Raw genomic sequence first — 21,940 nt, forward strand, 5'->3', positions numbered from 1 at the left:
ACACTGAACTGAAATAGCATTCCAGCTTAGTGTGATAGTAGTACTTTAATCAATGTAGTATTGTTCCTTCTGATGACAGCACCTCTACTGATCATGAATGCTGTGCTACAAATTACGAGTCATTCACCAAGTACCCTGGAAATGTTGAGTACATAGCAGGAAATGTCATCCGTGAGGTAAGAAGGAAAATTAAAGAGCTGGAAAATGTGTATCAGTTCAAGTGAATGAAAGAGCCGTTTCAAGTCGAGAAATGTGACTATTAATAGATCAATATAAAATTCAATTTGTTTATTGTAAATTTTATTACCGGTCTATGTTATAAAAATGTTACGTAGAAAGGTTGCCTTTGAAATGTATGATAATTTGTTAGTGTGTGTTTAATTTATGTTAGATATGCATCCTAATCCATAATCTTGTACCGTAGGCCTACACTCTTCTGCATGTTGATAAGTTGGAGATGGGTGGATATCTCCACAGCTTTGTTATAAAATAATATTATTGATTTTAATGTCCGACTCGTTGGCTGAACGGTCAGCGTACTGGCCTTCGGTTCAGAGGGTCCCGGGTTCGATTCCCGGCCGAGTCGGGGATTTTAACCTTAATTAGTTAATTCCAATGGCACGGGGACTGGGTGTATGTGTTGTCTTCATCATCATTTCATCCTCATCACGATGCGCAGGTCGCCTACCTGGCGAGCCAAACCCGTCCTGGGATATCCCGGTACTAAAAGCCATACGACATTTCATTTCATTGATTTTAATAATTTTCAACAATATATCGCTTCAAAAACAAAATTGTTATGTATTTTGTTTCTTCTATTTTATGTTACAGTACATTGCGATTCTGTAGGGAGTAGGGAACCTCCTCTGCTTATACGTATCAAATAGTTATGCTTTCCATCCGATATTTTCATCATAATCTCCAACCGTTATACCTAATGAATAAGATCTGTGTGAAAATGTCTTATTTTCCCGTTCTGTTCCACAGCGCTCCGCCTACTAAGGTACATTTAAGACATGGCGGCAGCCAGTTCAACTTTCTTCAAAGATGGGAGCGTGATAGCCACTCTATATATCATATTCTAGCACATTGATCCAACATCACATGTTGCCCCTCTAATAACTGAATAACACTGAAAAATTGCTGCTCGAGTATGCACAAAATTCAACCACACCTCAGACAAGGGATCATCAAAGAACTGTTGACTACAGTTGAGCAACTGCTTTGTGATTCAAAATATGATTTCAGGGCTGGATAGAACTTCAGTACTCGTTCAATGGATGGTAATAAGGAAAGCCACCTTGTTCTATTGCAAGAAATTTGGAATATGCAATCTCAAAGAAATCACAAAACTCAATCAAGGAGGCCTCACATGCATAGTAAATTTGAAAATATGAGTAGATTTTCTGCACTACACTTTTAACATGAACCGGAAGTAAGTTCACAGCAGTTTGAATAGCATTGTTGACAATGAGAGCATTGCAACCAACACCAACAATTGATTTCTCAAGAGACGACTGCACGATGGAATAAACATTTTTAGAACCTTTCCGAGACGAGCCTCCGAAGTTAGTTGTTGCCTGCACAAAGTCCAACTACTTTCAAGATGAAAATCATTTAGCATTTTCAGTACAAATGGAAATATTACCTGATCTTCAAAATCTAAAAATAAATTCCTGTACCCCCTAGTTGTAAATAAAATAGCAAACAAGAAGGGGGGGGAAAAATTTGGTGGATTTCTGATTTGAGAGACAGTTCACCTTTTCCAAGTCCTTTTTCACTTCAGATATGGCAAATGGACTAATCATTACTGACAATAGCTTCACACTTTGTCTTAGCACATGAATATTTAGGTTCAAAACACTTCCAAAACAGTTTAGACGTGCAGTCTGCCAAGCAAAATGCTTTGTTATGTTTAACATTACGGAATGCAAAACTGCCTTCAGAAGCTGCCAATTTCTGTTCAGCTGACCCCAGTCCAGCTCCTCAAAAGAAAGTAGTAAGAAATGAGCTGGATGCAACAGCATTGTCAGCAAGTTTGTGCTTCTTAGTTCCCAAATGTCATACAGTATCACTTTTCCCACCGTTTGCTACTGAAAACAACTCTGGACATTTGATGCAGCGAACATTGCTTTTCGATTTATCAGATAGTATGAACGTGTAGAGAAACTGTAATTCGGCATTTAGTACATTTACCACCGAGCTCGATAGCTGCAGTCGCTTAAGTGAGGCCAGTATCCAGTATTCGGGAGATAGTAGGTTCGAACCCCAGTGTGGGCAGCCCTGAAAATGGTTTCCGTGGTTTCCCATTTTCACACCAGGCAAATGCTGGGGCTGTACCTTAATTAAGGCCATGGCCGCTTCCTTCCCACTCCTAGCCCTTTCCTGTCCCATCGTCGCCGTAAGACCTATCTGTGTCGGTGCGACGTAAAACAACTAGCAAAAAAAAAAAAAAAAAAGAAAAAGAAAAAAAAAAAAGTACATTTACCTTTAACTATCGCCATGATTACCACTAGTGTTGGCTACTGAATGCACAATTCGAAGCAGTGTATCGATTCATTCAAGTGTCCGAGTGAATCGATTCACAGGAAAGGCGAGCTCACGGCACACAATTCAGCTTACTCCCAGCGGACAGTGCTGAGTGGCGCACTCACTGGACGTTGACGGGGAGCCGAGCTTCCGCTGCAGCGAGACAGTGTATCATGGCACATCGAAAGAATTGTGAACGAGCGCGGCTCAGTGAGACACATGATACACACGGCTCCTCATCGGCTCACTGGACACGCGGAGAGCCGAGCTTCCGCTGCAGCGAGACATACAGTGAGCCATGCCAGACTGAAAGAATCGTATGCTATAATGGACTCTCGAGCTCAGCTCATTTGAAAATAATACCCATTTGCATTCACTGTCCTCTTCTTACAGGGAGGTTTAAATAATAGATGGATTTGTTTGCAGTGTTAAAAAGGTAGTCACAACATAATTCTGAAGTAGCTAGTAAGTAGGTAGGCTATTAGGCTATACTATTTATTAGTTTAATGAATCTTAGTATTATAACTTAGTTGACATTTGACAGTTAAACTTGACTCTAGCCTGCCCTATGACTATGAATCATGCTCATGAGTCATGACCACTCAAAAGTACCTGTTTTATATTGGGAAGAACGGCTCAGTATTCTCTCAGTTCATATGTCACATCGTTGCACAGACTTCAATCATATGTGGACAGACGCAATAACAGTATGTTGAATCAGAAAACCAGCGGGCTACTGTACATCTCGGGTAGCCTATACAAAATATGACGATTTAAAAAAATCCTCAGCTGATAGAAAAATACTTTTAAAAAAAGACTGAGCGAGTTGTCGTGCGGTTAATATCGTGTGGCTATGCGCTTGCATTCGGGGGATGGTGGGTTCGAATCCCACCGTTGGCAGCCGTTAAGATGGCTTTTCCGTAGTTTCCCCATTTTCACACCAGGAAATGCTGGGACTGTACCTTAATTCAGGCCATGGCTGCTACCTTCCTAACCTTTCCCACCCTGCGTCGCCGGAAACCTTCGATGTATTAAGTAACTAGCATTTTTTCTAAGAAAGGAGTTCATAGTATGAAGACCAGATGGCAGCTGCGAGCACTGAATGCTGTTGCTGCTGTCTTACCAGCACATACTACATAGATGCAGTAGGAGCGGTGACCAATGAGCCGTGAATCGGATCACTGTATCGATTCGGTAACGTGAACGGAATCAAAATTGTTGCTGTCTAGTATTTGGAAAAAAAAAAAAAAAATGGAAGAACCCATGTCCTTTAAGAACTATTTGAGATTACACTAAAGATAAAATAAACGTATTTCTTGAAAATATTACATGCAGTATTGGTAGCTGGTAGTTTCATTGTGCTGACTGAGGGAGATTGAAATTCTAGCCTTGGAATAGGAATGGGATCAAATCCACACCAGAATATTTAAAAGCTTTAATTCATATGGAAATTTCTTTCAGAAAATAAGCTATATCTTGTAGAAGGAATCTGAAGCTTCTAAGATATGAGTAGCTTGTCGTATTGCAAAGATCAGCACTGCATGACCACCATATTAATGGCTTAATTCTTATGAATATTCCTTTTTAAAAAAAGATAAGTTCTGGAAAGAAAGAGATATGTAAAATTAATGGGTTTAAAACCCTCGGAAATTTAAGAAATGAGTTTCCGTCACAAATGCGTGACATAAAAGCTTACCATCAAATTTGGTGAAACTCCCTATAGCTGGTTCACAACTGAGCCTCGCTCTGACTTGCTCTCGCCATGCTACTGCGCGTGTTATAATTATGTTTCCTCTCGCCTGGCAGAACTTGGCTAGGGGTGGTAGCAGTGCTATTAGTAAGGGAAGGGGAGATAGCTCGGCCTGTAGGTAGAGCGGGAGGATGTTTTAGAGGAGGTGACTTCAAATTATTAATTTTTCGTGATGATAAAAGTAACGGTATCTGTTTATACAACTGATTTTTGTTCTCTTGTATGTCATTCAAATTTTTGTTTGCATTTATACTCTGGTCAAAACCTATATAAATATTTTCGTAATTGCTCGTCAAGTTCCCTTTGATAACTTTTTTTTTTAAATGGTCAAGTATATATGTCAGTATATTGGTGACCAGTATCTCCCATATGGACACTCATAGCAGAACACTTCTGCTGTTATTGACGTGTTTGAGATATCTAGTTTGAAAACTCCTAACTGTTTGCCCCACGTACGAAAGACAACATTGATCACACTTAAGTTTATAGATTCCTGAATCTAAGAAATTCTCTTTATTGTAATTTACACTATTATGGTTAAAAAATACATGACCATTATTGTTCTTTGTTGAAAACGAGACTTGACAGTAGTGTTTCTTAAATAATTTTGTGATTTGAAAAATCCCTGGGATTGTAAATGTAAAAGTCGCGTACTTTGAACTCTTGCGATTCTCTGGTGTTAGTCTTATGTTGTTCTTTCTTTTTACTTTACTTACAGTTTTATTAATGGCATTAACACTGAATCCATTTATAATGGCTATCTTCTGTATGTACCATAACTCTTTTTCTCTTTCCATATGAGATAAAAGTAAATTGAAGGCTCAATAAATCATACTGAAATAAGCAGCCCTCTTATGACTCTCGGGATGTAAAGAATCATTTTTAATGGTCACTGGAGTAAACTTACCCTTCCTATATACTTTATAAGAGAACTTACCAGGTTCCCTCTTAACGGTCACAACCAAGAAATTTAAAGCATTGTCCTTCTTGTTTTTAAGTGTTTTATTCTTTCATCTAACGAATTTAAGAATTGTAAGATATCGTTACTATTGTTATAACGTTTATCTATTACAAAGGTATCGATCGTCCACAAATCGTGTCCAAAAATCCAAACTTGAATATGTCCAATTATTTTTGCGGTGTTCCAGACGCTCTAAATAAATATTGGCTAGGATACCTGAGGTTGGAGCTTCCATTGGTAATTGCTCTTGACTATAAATAGTATTGAACGTAAAATAGTTGTTTTTTGTGACAAACTCTAGAATTTTCATGAACTGTTCAATCTCTAACTTCCCTAGATGACCTTGACTAGTTAAATTCGTTCTAATAATATCTATTGTTTTACTGACCAGGATATTTGCATACATATTAGTTATGTCATAGGAACATAAGTAATGATGTGGCAGAAGTTTGACGCTTTCCAAACTTTTATAAAAATCTACTGAATTTCTTATTATTTATTGTGAAATCTATAGTTGTTCAAAAGAAGTCAGTATATCAATTTACAGATTTTATACGTAGGACGTAAGGAACCTGATGAGCAATTACGAAAATGTTTATATAGGTTTGGACCAGAGTATTAATGCAAACAAAAATTTGAATGACGTACAAGAGAACGAAAATCTGTTATATGAACAGATACAGTTACTTTTACCATCATGTAAAATTAATAATTTGAAGTGACCTACTCTAAAACAGACATCCCACTCTCCCGCACTACGTACAGGCCGAGCTATTTCCCCTTCCCCTCCTAATAGCACTGCTCTCCCCCCGCCACTAGCCAAGTTCCGCCGGGCGAGAGGAAACAATTATAACACGCGCAGTAGCGTGGCGAGAAGCAAGTCAGAGCGAGGCTCAGTTGTGAATCAGCTATAGGGAGTTTCACCAAATTTGATGGTAAGCTCTTACTTCACACATTTGTGTCAGAAGCTCATTTCTTAAATTTCCAAGGTTTTTAAACCCATTAATTTTATATATTTCTTTCTTCCAGACTTTGTCTTTTTTTTTTTTTTTTTTTTTAAAGGAATAGTCATAAGATTTAAGCCATTAATATGGTGGTCATGCAGCGCTGATCTTTGCCATATGACAGGCTACTCATATCTCAGAAGCTTCAAAATCCTTCTACAAGGTATAGCTTATTTTTTTTCTGAAAGAACTTTCCATACGAATTAAAGCTTTTAAATATTCTGTTGTGGATTTGGTCCCATTCCTATTTCAATCTCCCTCAGTCTACACACTGAAACTACCAGCTAGCAACACTGCATGTAATATTTTCAAGAAAGGTCGTTCAAATTTTAACAGTGAAGAAAGATTTCTGCAAGAAGTGTTGAACAATTTTATTGTAAATAGTGTGTATATTTTGTCTTTAGTGTATTCTCAACAGTTCATAAAGGACATGGGTTCTTCCGTTTTTAAATTACTAGACAGCACCAATGAGCATTGTAATCTGTTATCTGGCATGTCATGTTTCAAGAAATGTTTCAAATTTTAACACTGAAGATAAAAATTTATCACAAGAAGCGAGGACAATTTTGTTTAAATAATGTGTATATTTTATCTTTAGTGTAATCTCAAATAGTTCTTAAAGGACATAGGTTCTTCCATTTTTTTAAATTACTAGACAGCAACAATGAGCTTCGTAATCTATTACGAGACATTATGGCTGAAGAAGTCTCAAAATGAGACGCAACATGTTCCAAAGTATGTTTAATATATTTTTATATTAAATATTTTCACTTGTCAAGTGAAGTGTATTGATTGCGTGGACCATTAAACCTAACATTGTTTCTTAATTTAATCTGTATCAATACGTATCTATATGATGAAGTTCATAAATTGTACTAGCTGTGTTAAAGTCGGAAGCAAAAGAATTGGATGGTTTAAGTTCATAAATGGTGTAACACAAGGAAGTGCCCTCTCACCTCTACTATTTATAGTGGTGATGGATGATATAATACAGAAGGTAGCACAGACCATCAGGGAGAGAAGAATGAAAGCAGTGCTGTTTGCAGATGATCTACTAATATGAGGATAAACCATGAGAGTGAAGTACAGGAACAGCTCAGTTGTCATCTTGTGGAATGAAGTTCTTAGCACAAAAGAGTGAAGTGCTGGTAATGACAAAACAAGAACCGAGCATATTATGGCATGACATTAGGAGGGGATCAGTTGAAAAAAGCTGAAAACTTTAAATACCTGGGAAGTGTAATTGAAGAAAATGGAGGAAACAGGAAAGTGTGCAAATGGATTCCTTAAGAGTGTGGGAGGATTGATATGAAACAGCGATGTACCACAGAGATGTAAAGGAATTATCTACAAGACTTACTTTGTGCCAATTTTGACATGGATCAGAAACTTGGGTGTTAATATGTTAAATCAAGCAGTGGAAATGAAGTTTCAAAGGTGCCGAGTAAGTTTAAAAAGATCGACAGAAAAGAAATGAGAAAGTTTGGGAAATGGTAAATGAGGTACTCCTACAGGAAAAGAGAGAAAAATGAAAGCTGCAGTTGAGAGAATGGGAGAAGAAAGGATACAAAGAAAGACGTTGGAAATGGAGTTGAAGGGAAGGAGACCTAGAGGAAGAGCGAGGGATAGATGGCTGAAAGGTGTAAAGAAGAGCCTTGAGGCAAGACTACGGAACTAGCCGAGAGTGAGAGAAGAGAAGTGGTGGATGGACAGAAGACTATGGAGAGGCTTATGTTCCAAGCAGACCCAGCCTGTGGTTGGAAACTGCTCCAGATGATAACAATGATGATATGAAATTTTTCACAAAATCAGGAGTGTTTATATTTTCATTCCCTTTCATTTGTTTAAATCATAAATAATTACAGATGCCAGGATAGCAGAAAGCAGGATATCTGGTCACCCTATCTTAGATTTCAACCACTTTAACTGAAAAGCAGCACATGATCTAACAATAATTGTCTTATATTATTTTTCCAGAATTGAACTACTTTCTTGTCTAGATTTTCAAAGTAAATGAGATATTCTTCAATCCTGATGTTTATTACACAGTGATATACAGTCAACTAAAATCAAAATAATTCTTTCTGATTCAAATCATCACTTTTCCCTTGAATAGTACAGAACATTCATAATGTGTGTCCATTGCACATACAAGAAATCAAGCAAATTTCACTTCAGACAATGTTCAATCTGAATGGTTAATATCACATATGGCAAAATGAAACAATTTTCTTTATTCTTGAATTTTCAGTTATTCTCTGTTCCATCATAATACTGATTATCAGTGTTTTCTCACTGTTTTTCACCCTCACTGGAAGCTATTAATAACGAGCTCCATTCTTTGGACAAATAGTGTCTAAAGAATTGGGACGAGTTGCAATGAGACCGCTGCTTTCTCCGATGAGAGTAGATCTTGATAATGAATAATTTTAACAGGTTATGGTAACCTGCACCTCAAAACTATACTTTAGTTGAGATAAGAGTACAATTTCTATGCAATCTAACAAGTCTCATGGATCAGAAGAAAATTACACTTCTCCCTGTGCAATTAGTAACAACAGTATGTCCTTACGTCCCTTAAATTATTAATAATGGCCTTAAGAGATGCCAGATTGCGCAAAAACACTTTCAACATGCAAATAAATCTACTTATATAAAGTCTACTGCATTTAAAAATCAAAGCAAGCAAACATACATTTACATTACTGTTGATACTGTAATCATTAACCACAAAAGGTACTCACCTCTATTCCCCTCCCCAAACCAGTTTCCAATCACTGTAACAACACCTGGCCAACCAGTTGTCTGGACAATTCCACCAAGTATCTGAAACCCATCAAGATCATTTGAGCACCAGCAGTTCTATGTAAAACTGATTAATCATATTCTCCCTATTCAATTAGCAATCTCCAGATCAATGTTTAGGTAACAAGATGTGGTGTAATTATTATACTAGTATGATCAGCTTTCTCATACTGTGATACTAATACCACTCACCTACTACATATACAGTACTCCAGAAGTTTAATATATCTACTACCATTATCAACCTGAAGAAATGTTGGAGCACCAGAATTTTGCTGTGAAAAGAGGTTCTTGAATGTGCTATTAAATCAACTGTCACAGGTCTCATTTAAGCATTGTTAAGTGCCACCCGACAAATCTTGGACATGATTCCACAACCTTGAGACAATAAGAGAGTGCTGAAAACAACTGAGCAACACAGCCAGCCTTAATAATTCTAAGGGCATCCACAGACGTTTGGTGCTAAGATGTTAAGAATATTCTGTTAAACTGCTGGATATTATGAAATCAAAATGAGTATTCTTTGGGTCCACTTCCTTCTACTAATGCTCAAATGAGATGATACTCTGAATTCAATGGTCAGTATGGAATGCAGTGTTATTCACATGCTTGCTAAATCATTGTTGAACTGCTAATGTTATTGGTTTTATGCCTCACTAACTGCAGTACTTCTTGTCCCGTAGAAGTTCTTATCTGTGCAACGAGACTGGCATATTTGAGCATCTTCAAGTACCAGTACCATTGGACTGTGTCAGGATCAAACCCACTAATTTGGGCTCAGAAGGCCAGCACTTCTCTTGGCCACTCAATCTGCCTTATTGAAAACCTGTAAGGTATGCCTTAATATATTGTCTTATTGAAACAACTGTCATTGCTGGAGATTGCTCTCATGGAAGGGTGTACCTTGCCTTTACTGATGTTTAGACATATGAAACTCGCCAAATATTCCATTGAAATAATGGGACCCAGAGGAATCCTAAATAATTTCTACCAAAACCATTAGCCTGGCTCTTGATATCAAGATATCTTGATAAAGTATTCTGTTTTGGAGTGACTGTACACTGATTCTCCGACTCATGAGTCCACAATCATAATATACTGTACACACACGTGTAGACCAGGAAGCGCTATTGAAGCCATGACTTCATACGTATTTTACTACATAATTTTATGTTGTGTAAAATTATTTAACTGTTACAAAAAGAGGGATGATATTCAAATTCAACAGTCACAAACTTTATTATCCATACCATTATTGACGAAATAATGTAATGTGCCCTCTCCCAGACCACGGAGCATAGTGTACGGTACAATGGTCATTTCTACTTCAGAACGATACCTACAACTTATTTTGATAGTGTGTAACAACTCAGAGTATGTATCTTTCGTCTCATTCTCTGTCAAGGTTGAATATTTTCACCACTTAGGCTAGTGTATTGTAAATATTTCACAACGCACAGGAAACTAGCCTAGTGATCCATCATAGTCAACCTCCGCTATTTATAGACAGGCAGGCTACATCCTGTAGTGCAAAGCAAGGAAAAGTGAGTGTGACATAAAAGTTGAACATTTATTTTCCCTTCTCACAGCCGAGAAATACCGAGTTTGAAATCTACAGCAAAGAGAAAATGTGTAGTTTTAACCATCGAAAATAAAGTGAATATAACTGAACAGTTAAGGAAAGGTGAACTAGTCTCAAATTTAGCATCAGAGTTCAGTGCGGGACCTAATGAAGAATAAAGACAAAGTGTTGCGGTTTGTGGCAAGTTCTGACAGTTTGCATGGACTCAATAAAAGGAAAACAATGAAAGAATCATCTTTAAAAGAACTGAATGCTGCATTATTCACGTGGTTTCAGAAAAAGCGAGGCGATGGTCCTATGATAACAAGGCAGGCACAAATTTTTCACAAAAAGATGGGGCTCTCAGGGTCTCCACCAGCATCTAATAGCTGGCTACAGAGACTTAAAAACAGGCATGGTATTTGAGAATTAAACATCGAAGGAGAAAAACTACTCTAAGTGGTGACAGCGGCGCAGCAGAAAACTTTAGATACGAGTTTAAGTGCATAATTGAGACATACAATTTTCGTTCCAAGTCAAGTGAACAATGGCAATGAAACTGGACTTTAATCAAAGTGACGACCTGCTTAAGCAGAAATGTATCAGGAAGAAGAATAAGAAACTTACCCAGTAAAACACTAGCAACTGCTGAAAAGGAATCAGCTCTTGGTCACAAATCTAGTAAAGAGCGTGTTACCATCTTGCACTGAGTGAATGATAGTAGCAACCATAAATCAAAATTAGCTGTTGTTGGTAAAGCAAAAAAATCTGCATTCTTTCAAAGGAACAGTGATGAAATATTTTCCAGAAGATTACTGTCATAAATTTGCATGGATGGCATGCATTATTTTCAGAACGCAGTTCCATAATAAGTTCGTTCCGCAGGTTAGATTTCTTAGCGTCCAAAGGCTTGCCATCAAGGCCGTCCTTTTTCTCGATAATGCACCCTCTCACCCTGATGGAAAATTCTAAGTTCCCATGGAGGGAATTAGATATTTTTCACCAATAGAGCATGTCAAAAACAGAACAGATGTAAGGCTTTTCAGGCGTTTGCTCTATTAACCAGCGTTTCGACTTAGGTCTGACACTAGACTCATCAGAGTGAGATGTGTCAGACCCTACCCACTGACGCTGGGGTGTATGCAGGTGAACTTATCAGAAGCCCATTATAAGAGGCACAGTCTGATAAATGCATACAGGAGATAAATCTCCACAATGGAATCATTGAGGACAATCATTTTGTTTCGTATTTGCCGCCTACTGTATCATGATGATGTATTACCTGGTCATAGCATTTTAACTGATGACAAAATAGTAACTGAAAGCATGTACGGGAACTAGTCAGTCACCTGTGAAGTGACAAATGAAAGTGAGACGGATTGGAAAGAGTGCATCACAAACAACCGTGCACCGCTTCAGACCGCACTGGAGTCTGCTGAAACTCTAATGGAATTCTTGGAGCAAGAGGACGATACGGATTTTTCAGACTACCTTGTATTAATTCCATTGTGGAGTTTTATCTCCCGTATGCAGTTATCAGACTGTGCTTCATAAATAAGCTTCTGATAAGTTCACCTGCATACACCCCAGCGTCAGTGGGTAGGGTCTGACACATCCCACTCTGAAGAGTCTAGTGTCAGACCTAAGACGAAACGCTGGTTAATAGAGCAAACGCTGGAAAACCCATCCATCTAATTTTTGATCTGATTTTTGATATGCTCTATTGGTGGAAAAGAATCTAATTCCCTCCATGGGAACTTAGAATTTCCATTTGGAATTGCTAGGCGGGCATTAATTCCATTGTGGAGTTTTATCTCCCGTATGCAGTTATCAGACTGTGCTTCATAAATAAGCTTCTGATAAGTTCACCTGCATACACCCCAGCGTCAGTGGGTAGGGTCTGACACATCCCACTCCGAAGAGTCTAGTGTCAGACCTAAGACGAAACGCTGGTTAATAGAGCAAACGCCGGAAAACCCATCCATCTAATTTTTGATCTGATTTTTGATATGCTCTATTGGTGGAAAAGAATCTAATTCCCTCCATGGGAACTTAGAATTTCCATTTGGAATTGCTAGGGGGGCATTAATTCCATTGTGGAGTTTTATCTCCCGTATGCAGTTATCAGACTGTGCTTCATAAATAAGCTTCTGATAAGTTCACCTGCATACACCCCAGCGTCAGTGGGTAGGGTCTGACACATCCCACTCTGAAGAGTCTAGTGTCAGACCTACGACGAAACGCTGGTTAATAGAGCAAACGCCGGAAAACCCATCCATCTAATTTTTGATCTGATTTTTGATATGCTCTATTGGTGGAAAAGAATCTAATTCCCTCCATGGGAACTTAGAATTTCCATGTACCTTGTAATTAGGAAGTTCAGAATGGATATAAAGAAAATAAGTTGTAGGAGAGTGAAAAAAAAAAGTAACTCTTTTTAAAAGCAGCTTAAATGACACCAGGTAAATTAATTTATTCATGTTCTGCTGGTAATTTACGTCATACGGATTTTTATTATTTTCTATTAACCGTACACCTTTTCCTGGGCTTAGAATGGATAATTGAGGTCTTACTCTACATTTATAAACTTATGAACTGGATACGCACAGCTGTTATAATGCATATTACTGTATTTCTCTGAATCCAAGACAACATTTTGCCTCAGAATTTCATGTGAATAATCAAGGATAGACTTGCAATTGCAACCTAACAGTAATGAACACCACCGGCAGCTAGCACGGCAACCACACTGGTTTACTTCTCACCACATCTACGATTGCTGACCATCAACGCATACATATTTATTATACATTGCAAGCCGCCAATGCTCGCAAGAGACACGTGTGATCGTACCCCACGCTTCGTAAGCGTAACGTCTAGCATCGATAACAGGAATGTTTTCATTGTGGATCATCATATTATAGCGATGAGTGGAACTAATATTACCTGCAATTTTTCATCGGCTTCTTGCCAACAATACAATGTCAGTTTTAAGATAATGGTACTTAAATACATGGAGAAACCGCATGCAACAGCTTATAATTCATGCCATCCGTGACAAAATACATCTTTGTATTTGTAGGAATGAGTTTGCAAGAAATACGGGCGATCGCATAGTTTGACCTGGCACACCGATCACGTGACTGGTCAGCAGTGACAAACGATGGTGTGACACACTGATCACTGGGCTGAGCAAGATGTATACAGAGTTCACAAACGACAGTCTGTCTTGTCCTTTCCTACATACGGTGCTGGATGATTATGACACAAAACGAACTTCGGTCATGTGACCGGGTGACAGAATACTTACATGTAATGACAGAGAACGTTCGACATGTTTTTCTGCATTCAGTAAGTCAGTCATACATTATTCTGACAAGGTGAACAGTGTTTGTTAAAGAGAAGCTTCGAGAAGCATTGAGAAGTGACTTGTTTTATTTTGGTACAGTGAGTAGAGTGAATGAATTGGAAGTTTTGAGAAGGATCACAGAACTCTGAATTCATTCACAAAGTGACTTGTCGAACTACTCTAAAAGTTACATTATGCAGAGGCAGTGAACAACAGTCTTAGCATAGGATGTTTAGAGAAATATGCAAGTGATATAAACTTTGGATTTTGTTAGCATAAAGACTTATAGTACTCTTGAAATAGTAGAATGTATTTGTGTAAATGCCGTGAACATTGAAGGTATTTTCGGGCAATCAGGCCGAAGCATGAGTGTGTTCGACTCTTGCTGGCAAGAGGAATAAGTTAGCTGGAAAATTTATCATGTCCAATAACGGACCAATTATACAGGCATTATAAATTTACTCATTCAGGACAAATATTCAGGTTCCCTTTGGGAATCGATTTCTGTAATATCTGATGGCCTAGCAAGCATCAATTTTTGAAACGGAAACAAAAGTCTCTCATAGTGCATTGGCACTGCCAGTGGCTCTAAGTAGCCTACGCACTGGCCTCCATGGTATGCACTAGCCATGCATCTTGGTAGGTGTGCTAGTTACCAACTGATGAGCACAAATTGGTACACTGTGGCAAAACGCTGGCAAGAGGAATGAGTTAGCTGGAAAATTTATTATGTCCAATGATGGACTAATTATACTGGTATTATAAATTTACTAATTCGGGACAAATATTTCAGGTTCCCTATGGGATTTGATTTCTGTAATAAGTGGTATGTTCCAAGCTGTCAGTGGAGAAATGGCACGGAATGACATTAGTAGACAAATAAGTTTGAGTGGTGCTTTTAAAAGTATGAAATAACAATATGACTATAAAATTGGAATTCAAGAGGACGAATTGGAGCAAATATTCATTTATAGGAAGAGGAGTTTGAGATTGGAACATTTTACCAAGGTAGATGTTCAATAAATTTCCAAATTGTTTGCAATTACAAAGGGCACTAGGAAAGTTTTACAATACGCAAAAACGGTTGGCTGGACACCCCTGTTATGGTGAAGGATGAAAAGAGGGGTGAAAACCGGTCTAGAAGACCCTTCACACCAGTTGTTACCAAGCAGTGGGATTGAAAGCAAGTTAAGATGTCAGTGTGGTCTAAAGGTGAATATAGCGCAATTATCCGCTACAAATTTGCTCGTAGATTAACTGTTGACTAGTGCCTGGAGGAAATGACTCCTGTGCTGGGGAAAGACTGTTCACATCGGACAACAATTTTCTGCTAGTATGAAGAGTTCCAGAGGGGAAATTTTGGAGTTGAATACGATCCTCCTTCTGGGCGACCGTCTGAATCAGTGATTGAAGAAGCTGTGAGGAAAATGTTACGGCAAGAGAGGCGGCTGACATATCGGCATTGAAAGTTGTCTTTGATTTGGAGAAATACGGTACTTCTGCTAGGTGGCAATAGCCATAGTGATTCTTCTTTCCCTTGTGCCTTCTCCTCACGGAAGGAGCCAGTCAAGACAAACTTACTGCAAGACAGAATTTAAAAACTAGACAGCCAGGAAGAACTCAAGATATACGTAGGTGGTTTGAAAAGTTCTCGGAATGTACTAGAATTATCTTACCTCGGTGGAACTGCTTTTATTTTTCAACATAGTCTCCCTGTAGAGTAATGCATTTGGTCCAGCGATGTTCCAATGCCTTGATCCCATCTTGAAAATAAGATTCCTCCAGGCCTGCAAAATACCTCTCTAATTCGGCTGTCAGTTCTTCCCTTGTAGAAAATCTTCGTCCACCGAGGAAAATTTTGAGCCTGGGGAATAGATGAAAGTCGGATGGTGCCAAATCAGGTGAATAAGGTGGATGTGGCAACAATTCGTACCCCAGTTCATGAAGTTTTGCCATGGCAATAACATTTGTGTGCGGCGGAGCATTGTCCTGATGAAAGATGACCTTTTTCCTTGCCAAATCAGGCCTTGTTTCGCGTATCTTTTCCTGTAGTTGGTCTAGGAGGTTTGTACAGTATTGCCCCATAATTGTTTGGCCAGTAGGAAGATAATCCATCAGCAGAATGCCTTTTGCATCCCATGGCCTTTCCGGCCGAACACACTGCCTTTGCTTTCTTTGGTGGTGGTGAATCAGCATGTTTCCACTGCTTTGACTGCTGTTTTCTGGGGTATAGTAGTGGACCCAAGTTTCATCTGTAGTCACAAACCGGCGCAAAAAATCTTGTTGGTTGCACTGAAAACGGGCCATTGTTCGGACATTTCCAATCTGGTGCGTTTATTGTCCAACTAGATAATGTACCTGTGCTTCGCTACGGGATTCTCAGAAAGACTGTCTTTGTGATTTTCCTACCCAAAGTCGTCCGAAGGAATGTAGTGATTAAAAGCAATGTTATATAAAATACTCGATCAAATTAATAAACCGCACATTTTCTCACTTTTAACGAACAGTACTACGGTGCCGATCTAACAGTCCAAAGTTCCAGTGCTGCAATAACCAGACCGCAGACAGCCGTGAACACTTCTCTGCCATTATTCCTTTATATATGCACATTGCTCATTCCAATTAGTGCCTCAGAGTAGGAATTGAATAGCTCGAATGCTATGATGAACCAGTTTGTTACGTACCAGTAGTATCAGAAATTTATCTAAGTCCCCAGCTACTTCCCGCCAATTTTCAGGCAGGATGTTATACTCGGTACGACCGGGTGAGTTGGCTGTGTGGTTAGGGGCGCATAGCTGTGAGCTTGGATCCGGGAGGTAGTGGGTTCGAACTAAACTGTCGACAGCTCTGGAGATGGTTTTTCTTGGTCTCCAATTTTCACACCAGGAAAATGCTGGGGCTGTAACGTATTTAACGTAGGGGCTGCTTCCTTCCCACTCCTAGCCCTTTCGTATCCCATTGTCGCCATGAGTCCTATCTGTGTCGGCGCGACGTAGAGCAGATTTTTAAAAAATCTCGGTATACAGCAGTAATCCCATCTATCGGAGATGAATGGCAACAGAGACACAAAGCAAATCACAACAAACAATGGTCAATGTAATGTTATTGTTGATCAATGTTATGAGCTTTCTGTATTGTAGGCCTTCACATTCAGTTTTCTTTCAACTCTGTAATATAAGGCCATCTTATAAAATTAATATAGCGTAGACTGTAGTTCCTTATTCCCCGACTTTACATACTGATTTTCATTAAATTCTGTTTACCCATTTTTCCGTTATCATAGCTGGGGCTGTATAAGACATAAATGGTCGGAAATTTAATACTATGTAACTTTATTTATATAGTAATTGTCACTAAGACCACTAATAACACAAATATTCGAGAATTAAATTTTGGGCCTTCCCCTAAACTACCATTTCGCTCAGCGTGAATAAAGTTATTTATGGCCTAGATTGTAGCGACTTATTCCCCGACTTCGCATACCGAAATATTTTTACAATAGGACAACTAATAACAAATATTTGAGAATTAAATTTTAGGCCTTCCCCTAAACTACCATTTCTCTCCGCGTGAATAAGATTATTTATGGCGTAGATTGTAGCGACTTATTTGCAGACTTTGTATACCTATTTTAATTAAGATAGGACCACTAATAACAAATATTTGCGAATAAAATTTTAGGCCTTCCCCTAAACTACCATTTATTTCAGAGTGAATATAGATTATTTATAGTTTATATTGTAGCTACTTATTTTAGAACTTTACATACCGGTTTTCATTAAGATAGGACCACTAATAACAAATATTTGAGAATTAAATTTTAGGCCTTCCCCTAAACTACCATTTTTCTCACCCTAAACTACCATTTTTCTCAGCTTGAAAAAGATAATTTATGGCCTAGATTGTAGCGACTTATTCCCGGACTTTACATACCGATTTTCATTAAATTCTCTTCAGCCGTTTCCTCGTGATGCGTGTACAGACAGACAGACAGACAGACAGACAGACAGACAGACAGACAGACAGACAGACTTACGGAAAATTAAAAAATGCATTTCCTTGTTACTATGGTCATGACTGATACAGAAATACCATCATTTTTAAATTTTGAGCAATGTACAGACAAAACTCATTTTATATATATACATGTCAAGATGTCATCTTGCGGATAATTTTTTCATACCCAAGTCTTCGGTTAAAATACAATATACCCATTCAGAAGACATCCCTACAGCTTCAGAAATCTCCCGCACTTTCAGTCAACGATCCTCCATGACCATTTTATGCACTTTTGCGATAAATTCTGGGGTCGTAACACTTTTTGGCCGCCCAATACGCAGATCATCATCCAAGCTCTCCCGACCAAATTTAAACCCGCTGGTCCACTTGGCAACAGTTGAAAATGAAGGAGCAGAGTCCCTCAGTGTGTTCTGAAATTCGACATGAATTTCCTTTGCTTTCATACCTTTCTTTACAAAGTATTTAATCACTGCTCGAAACTCAGTTTTTTCCATTGTCACAAATCACTATGCGAGAACAACAACAAAGAGTCGTCACTACCACTACCTGCAGCTAGAGCACTGACGCGCCACGTGTTCACTCACAAAGGATGTGTGATTATTGCGCGGGAACCTTGTTGCTCTAGCACTGACATCTAGCGGTGATTCTGAGAACTTTTCAAACCGTCCTCGTAGTTTAATGCTGGTCAGGATGAGTTTAAAGCAAGTCAGGATGGACTTACAACCCCTTCAATCTAGTCAACATGACCTTAGCCGGGCTGAGTGGCTCAGCCAGTTGAGACGCTGGCCTTCTGATCTCAACTTGCCAAGTTTGATCCTGGCTCAATCCAGTGGTATTTGAAGGTGCTCAAATACGTCAGCCTTGTGTTGGTAGATTTACTGGCACATAAAAGAACTCATGTGGGACTAAATTATGGCACATCGGCATCTCCAAAAACCATAAAAGTAGTTAGTGGGACAAAGTGAATAACATCATTATTATTATTACATGACCTTAAAGCCAAACTGAATGAACTTACAACTTACGGATGGATGGTAAAAGTTAGAGGAGGAGGTGCATGCTCTTGAAGTAAGATTAAAAAGAGACATTAGAAAGAAAGTAGTATGTTCAAGGGAATACCTCTGATTGAGTCCAGTGTTCAATATTTGAGGCAAGAGATGAATGAAATGATCGATAAACAGTTTAGGATAATACCCAATATTGTGGAGTCCAGTGTTCGAGACAACACCTCAGATTGAGTTAGGTGTTCGAGACTTTCAGCAACAAGCCTGTGAACTACAGGGAAGAATAACGGTCCTAGAAACCAAACAGGCCTAGCAGCAATGACAGCGGTACCAATGTCGCAAAATCAAAACTCCCGTGCTTCAATGGGACTATATCTTCGGTAATGTTCTGGATCCATTTCCAGACCATGGCCAAGCATAAAGGGCGGATGCCAGAGGAAAGAACCTTACAACTCATCACCAGGCTGCATGGATACGTGATGGAGGAGTGTGGCTATACCGACCTGCTTGGATAGTTTTAAATAATGATAGTCTACTTGAATATTTTTTATTGTACTTTTTACAATGATAAGATTGAACTAATTTTTAACACTAATATATATATGTATTTGACTAAAAAAGGCTGACAACATTGCACTGCTTAAAAATCAAGTTTGCCAGGCTGAGTGGCTCAGATAGTTGAGGCGCTGTCCTTCTGACCCCAACTTGGCAGGTTCGATCCTGGCTTAGTCCGGTGGTATTTGAAGGTGCTCAAATACGTCAGCCTCGTGTTGGTAGTTTTACTGGCATTTAAAAGAACTTCTGCGGGACTAAATTCCATACCTTGGTGTATACAAAAACCATAAAGAAGTAGTTAGTGGGACGTAAAGCCAATAACATTATTATTAAAAATCAAGTTTGAGCAAGTGAACCTTTACTGATGCACATGAAATCAGAAAATTGCTGGCATTGTATATTTTGAAAAGTATTTCACTAAGAAACATATGCAGGGAAACCCCACTTTGTCCAACTTATAGACTTAATCCACCCAACTTTCACTCCCTCCAGAAAAACTAACCATTTCATCTGAGGATTTGTTTTAAGAACAATTTGTAACAAGAGAACTCTCATCTTTATTTCAGGCTTCTATCTTCAACGGCCTCAGAGTTATGAATGTTTAAACATATACCTACAACACATAGCTTGAGAAAAATCATGCTTTGAGGGGTAGTCTGCTTAGCTGTTAAGTCATGCTTGAGAAGTTATGGCAGGAGCTTTGTGCCAATGAAGGACAAATGCAGGGCATTGCAGGTTATAAATTTCATTTCTTGTTCGTATTGAAGATCTACTTGTGATATAAATTCTTATAATTTTATTAAATACCAACAATTTTATAGTTAACGAAGGTTCAATAACAATTACACAAGTCAAGAAATACCGAATCAATGCAATCAATCAATCAATCAATCAATCAATCAATCAATCAATTACTGATCTGCATTTAAGGCAGTCACGCAGGTGGCAGATTGTTGTTTTCCTAGCCTTTTCTTAAATGATCATAAAGAAATTGGAAAATCATTGAACATTTCCCTTGGTAAGTTATTCCAATCCCTAACTCCCCTTCCTATAAACGAATATTTGCCCCGATTTGTCCTCTTGAATTCCAACTTTATCTTCATATTGGGATCTTTCCTACTTTCACAATTTAGCTTGTGGGCACTCTATTTTAACTTACATTCTGGAAATACTACGTCACATAAGTTGCATTTTAATTTTCGTTTTTCCGTAAGAACGATGTTCACCTTGGTGCTGTTTTTATAGAAAAACATTTACTACTGTTTTTAAGATGAAGATTCAATAATAGTTTGACACAAGGTTTTGAATGGACATTGTGATAATTTTAAATGTTCATATCAAATTTTTGAAGTGTTTAAAAGTTGTTTTTTAGATGTGATGTAATTAGATTTTTAGACTACTATAATTTTAATTTTGACTATTGTCTTTTTAATATGTTAACTATTCACGAACATTATTTTAAGATTAAAATTAATGGCTGAAGATGCTCTTTATAAGAGCGAAACATGTCCGTTAGAAGAATTGTATGAAAATGTAAACACCAATAAAGGTGATTTGTATTGAATAGGTGGATAAGAAATACTTCTTATTATAACTGCTGTGATCAACATCATTCAATACGGAACAAACATTAGGATAATGACCTGTAACCAGGAGTTTGACATGCAGGTGTGCAGTGTGATCATGCGAGTGAGTGTGTGTTAGTGTACGCCAACTAATGATGGTAAAAACTGTTGAGTGGAAAATTCAAACATGTGTGAGCTTATCAGTAACTGTAAATAGCAATTCAATCAATTTAGTGGTCAATAAAACACACCAACTCTCAGAGTAGTAATTTCAGTTTTAAGAACCCTGATAACCCATCACATTAGTATAGCTATTTGTTTAGCATGAAGCCTAGAGCATGCAAGGCAACTCTAAACCAACTGTTATCGACAGTTTGCATTCATGAAGGTACAGTTTTAGAACCAGCTAACATACCTGAACTATTATGTAGTACCACAGATCATGAATGCCATAGCTTTTGCCAATGCCAAAAAGGTATGAAAATATGCCAGAGAAGATCATTCCCAGAGCTAGAAAGTACCTCAAATTGACACGTTCTGCCACAAAGCCACTGCAAAAGACATCATAATTGAAATGAGTTATTCCAAAGTAATCTGTAAATTTCCAGTTCAAAATCAAAAGATGTTCAAAGGATCAAGGCTTGCTTTATATAGCTATACAATACTTACCTAACAAACATTGCAGCTCCATATGCAAACAGAAACGATGAGTCTAAAGTTCCCAGGAGAGCCGAATAGTTTGGTTTCTCTATAATTTAAAAACAAAATTGGAGAGTTCAATATTGTGGCAGGGAAGCTTAAAATTAGAAGTGGCAAAATACAAATTAAGAATTAACA

At 38.2% G+C, this 21,940-nt stretch overlaps 1 protein-coding gene across 5 annotated transcripts in view; it reads right to left on the reverse strand.

Moving 5' to 3' along the window:
- MFS16 (major facilitator superfamily transporter 16) overlaps positions 1 to 21,940 on the reverse strand; it is a 210,170-nt gene that overhangs the window by 75,578 nt on the left and 112,652 nt on the right. For all 5 annotated transcript variants that reach the window (XM_067135066.2, XM_067135065.2, XM_067135062.2 and 2 more), the window contains 3 exons: positions 21,773 to 21,851; positions 21,519 to 21,654; positions 8,989 to 9,070 (listed from right to left, as the gene is read on the reverse strand). In XM_067135066.2, the coding sequence (XP_066991167.1) occupies positions 8,989 to 9,070; positions 21,519 to 21,654; positions 21,773 to 21,851 (297 nt within the window). The remainder of the gene's footprint in view (positions 1 to 8,988; positions 9,071 to 21,518; positions 21,655 to 21,772; positions 21,852 to 21,940) is intronic.

The sequence above is a fragment of the Anabrus simplex genome, chromosome 1 (genome assembly GCF_040414725.1).
Source record: "Anabrus simplex isolate iqAnaSimp1 chromosome 1, ASM4041472v1, whole genome shotgun sequence".
Taxonomy (NCBI): Eukaryota; Metazoa; Arthropoda; class Insecta; order Orthoptera; family Tettigoniidae; genus Anabrus; species Anabrus simplex.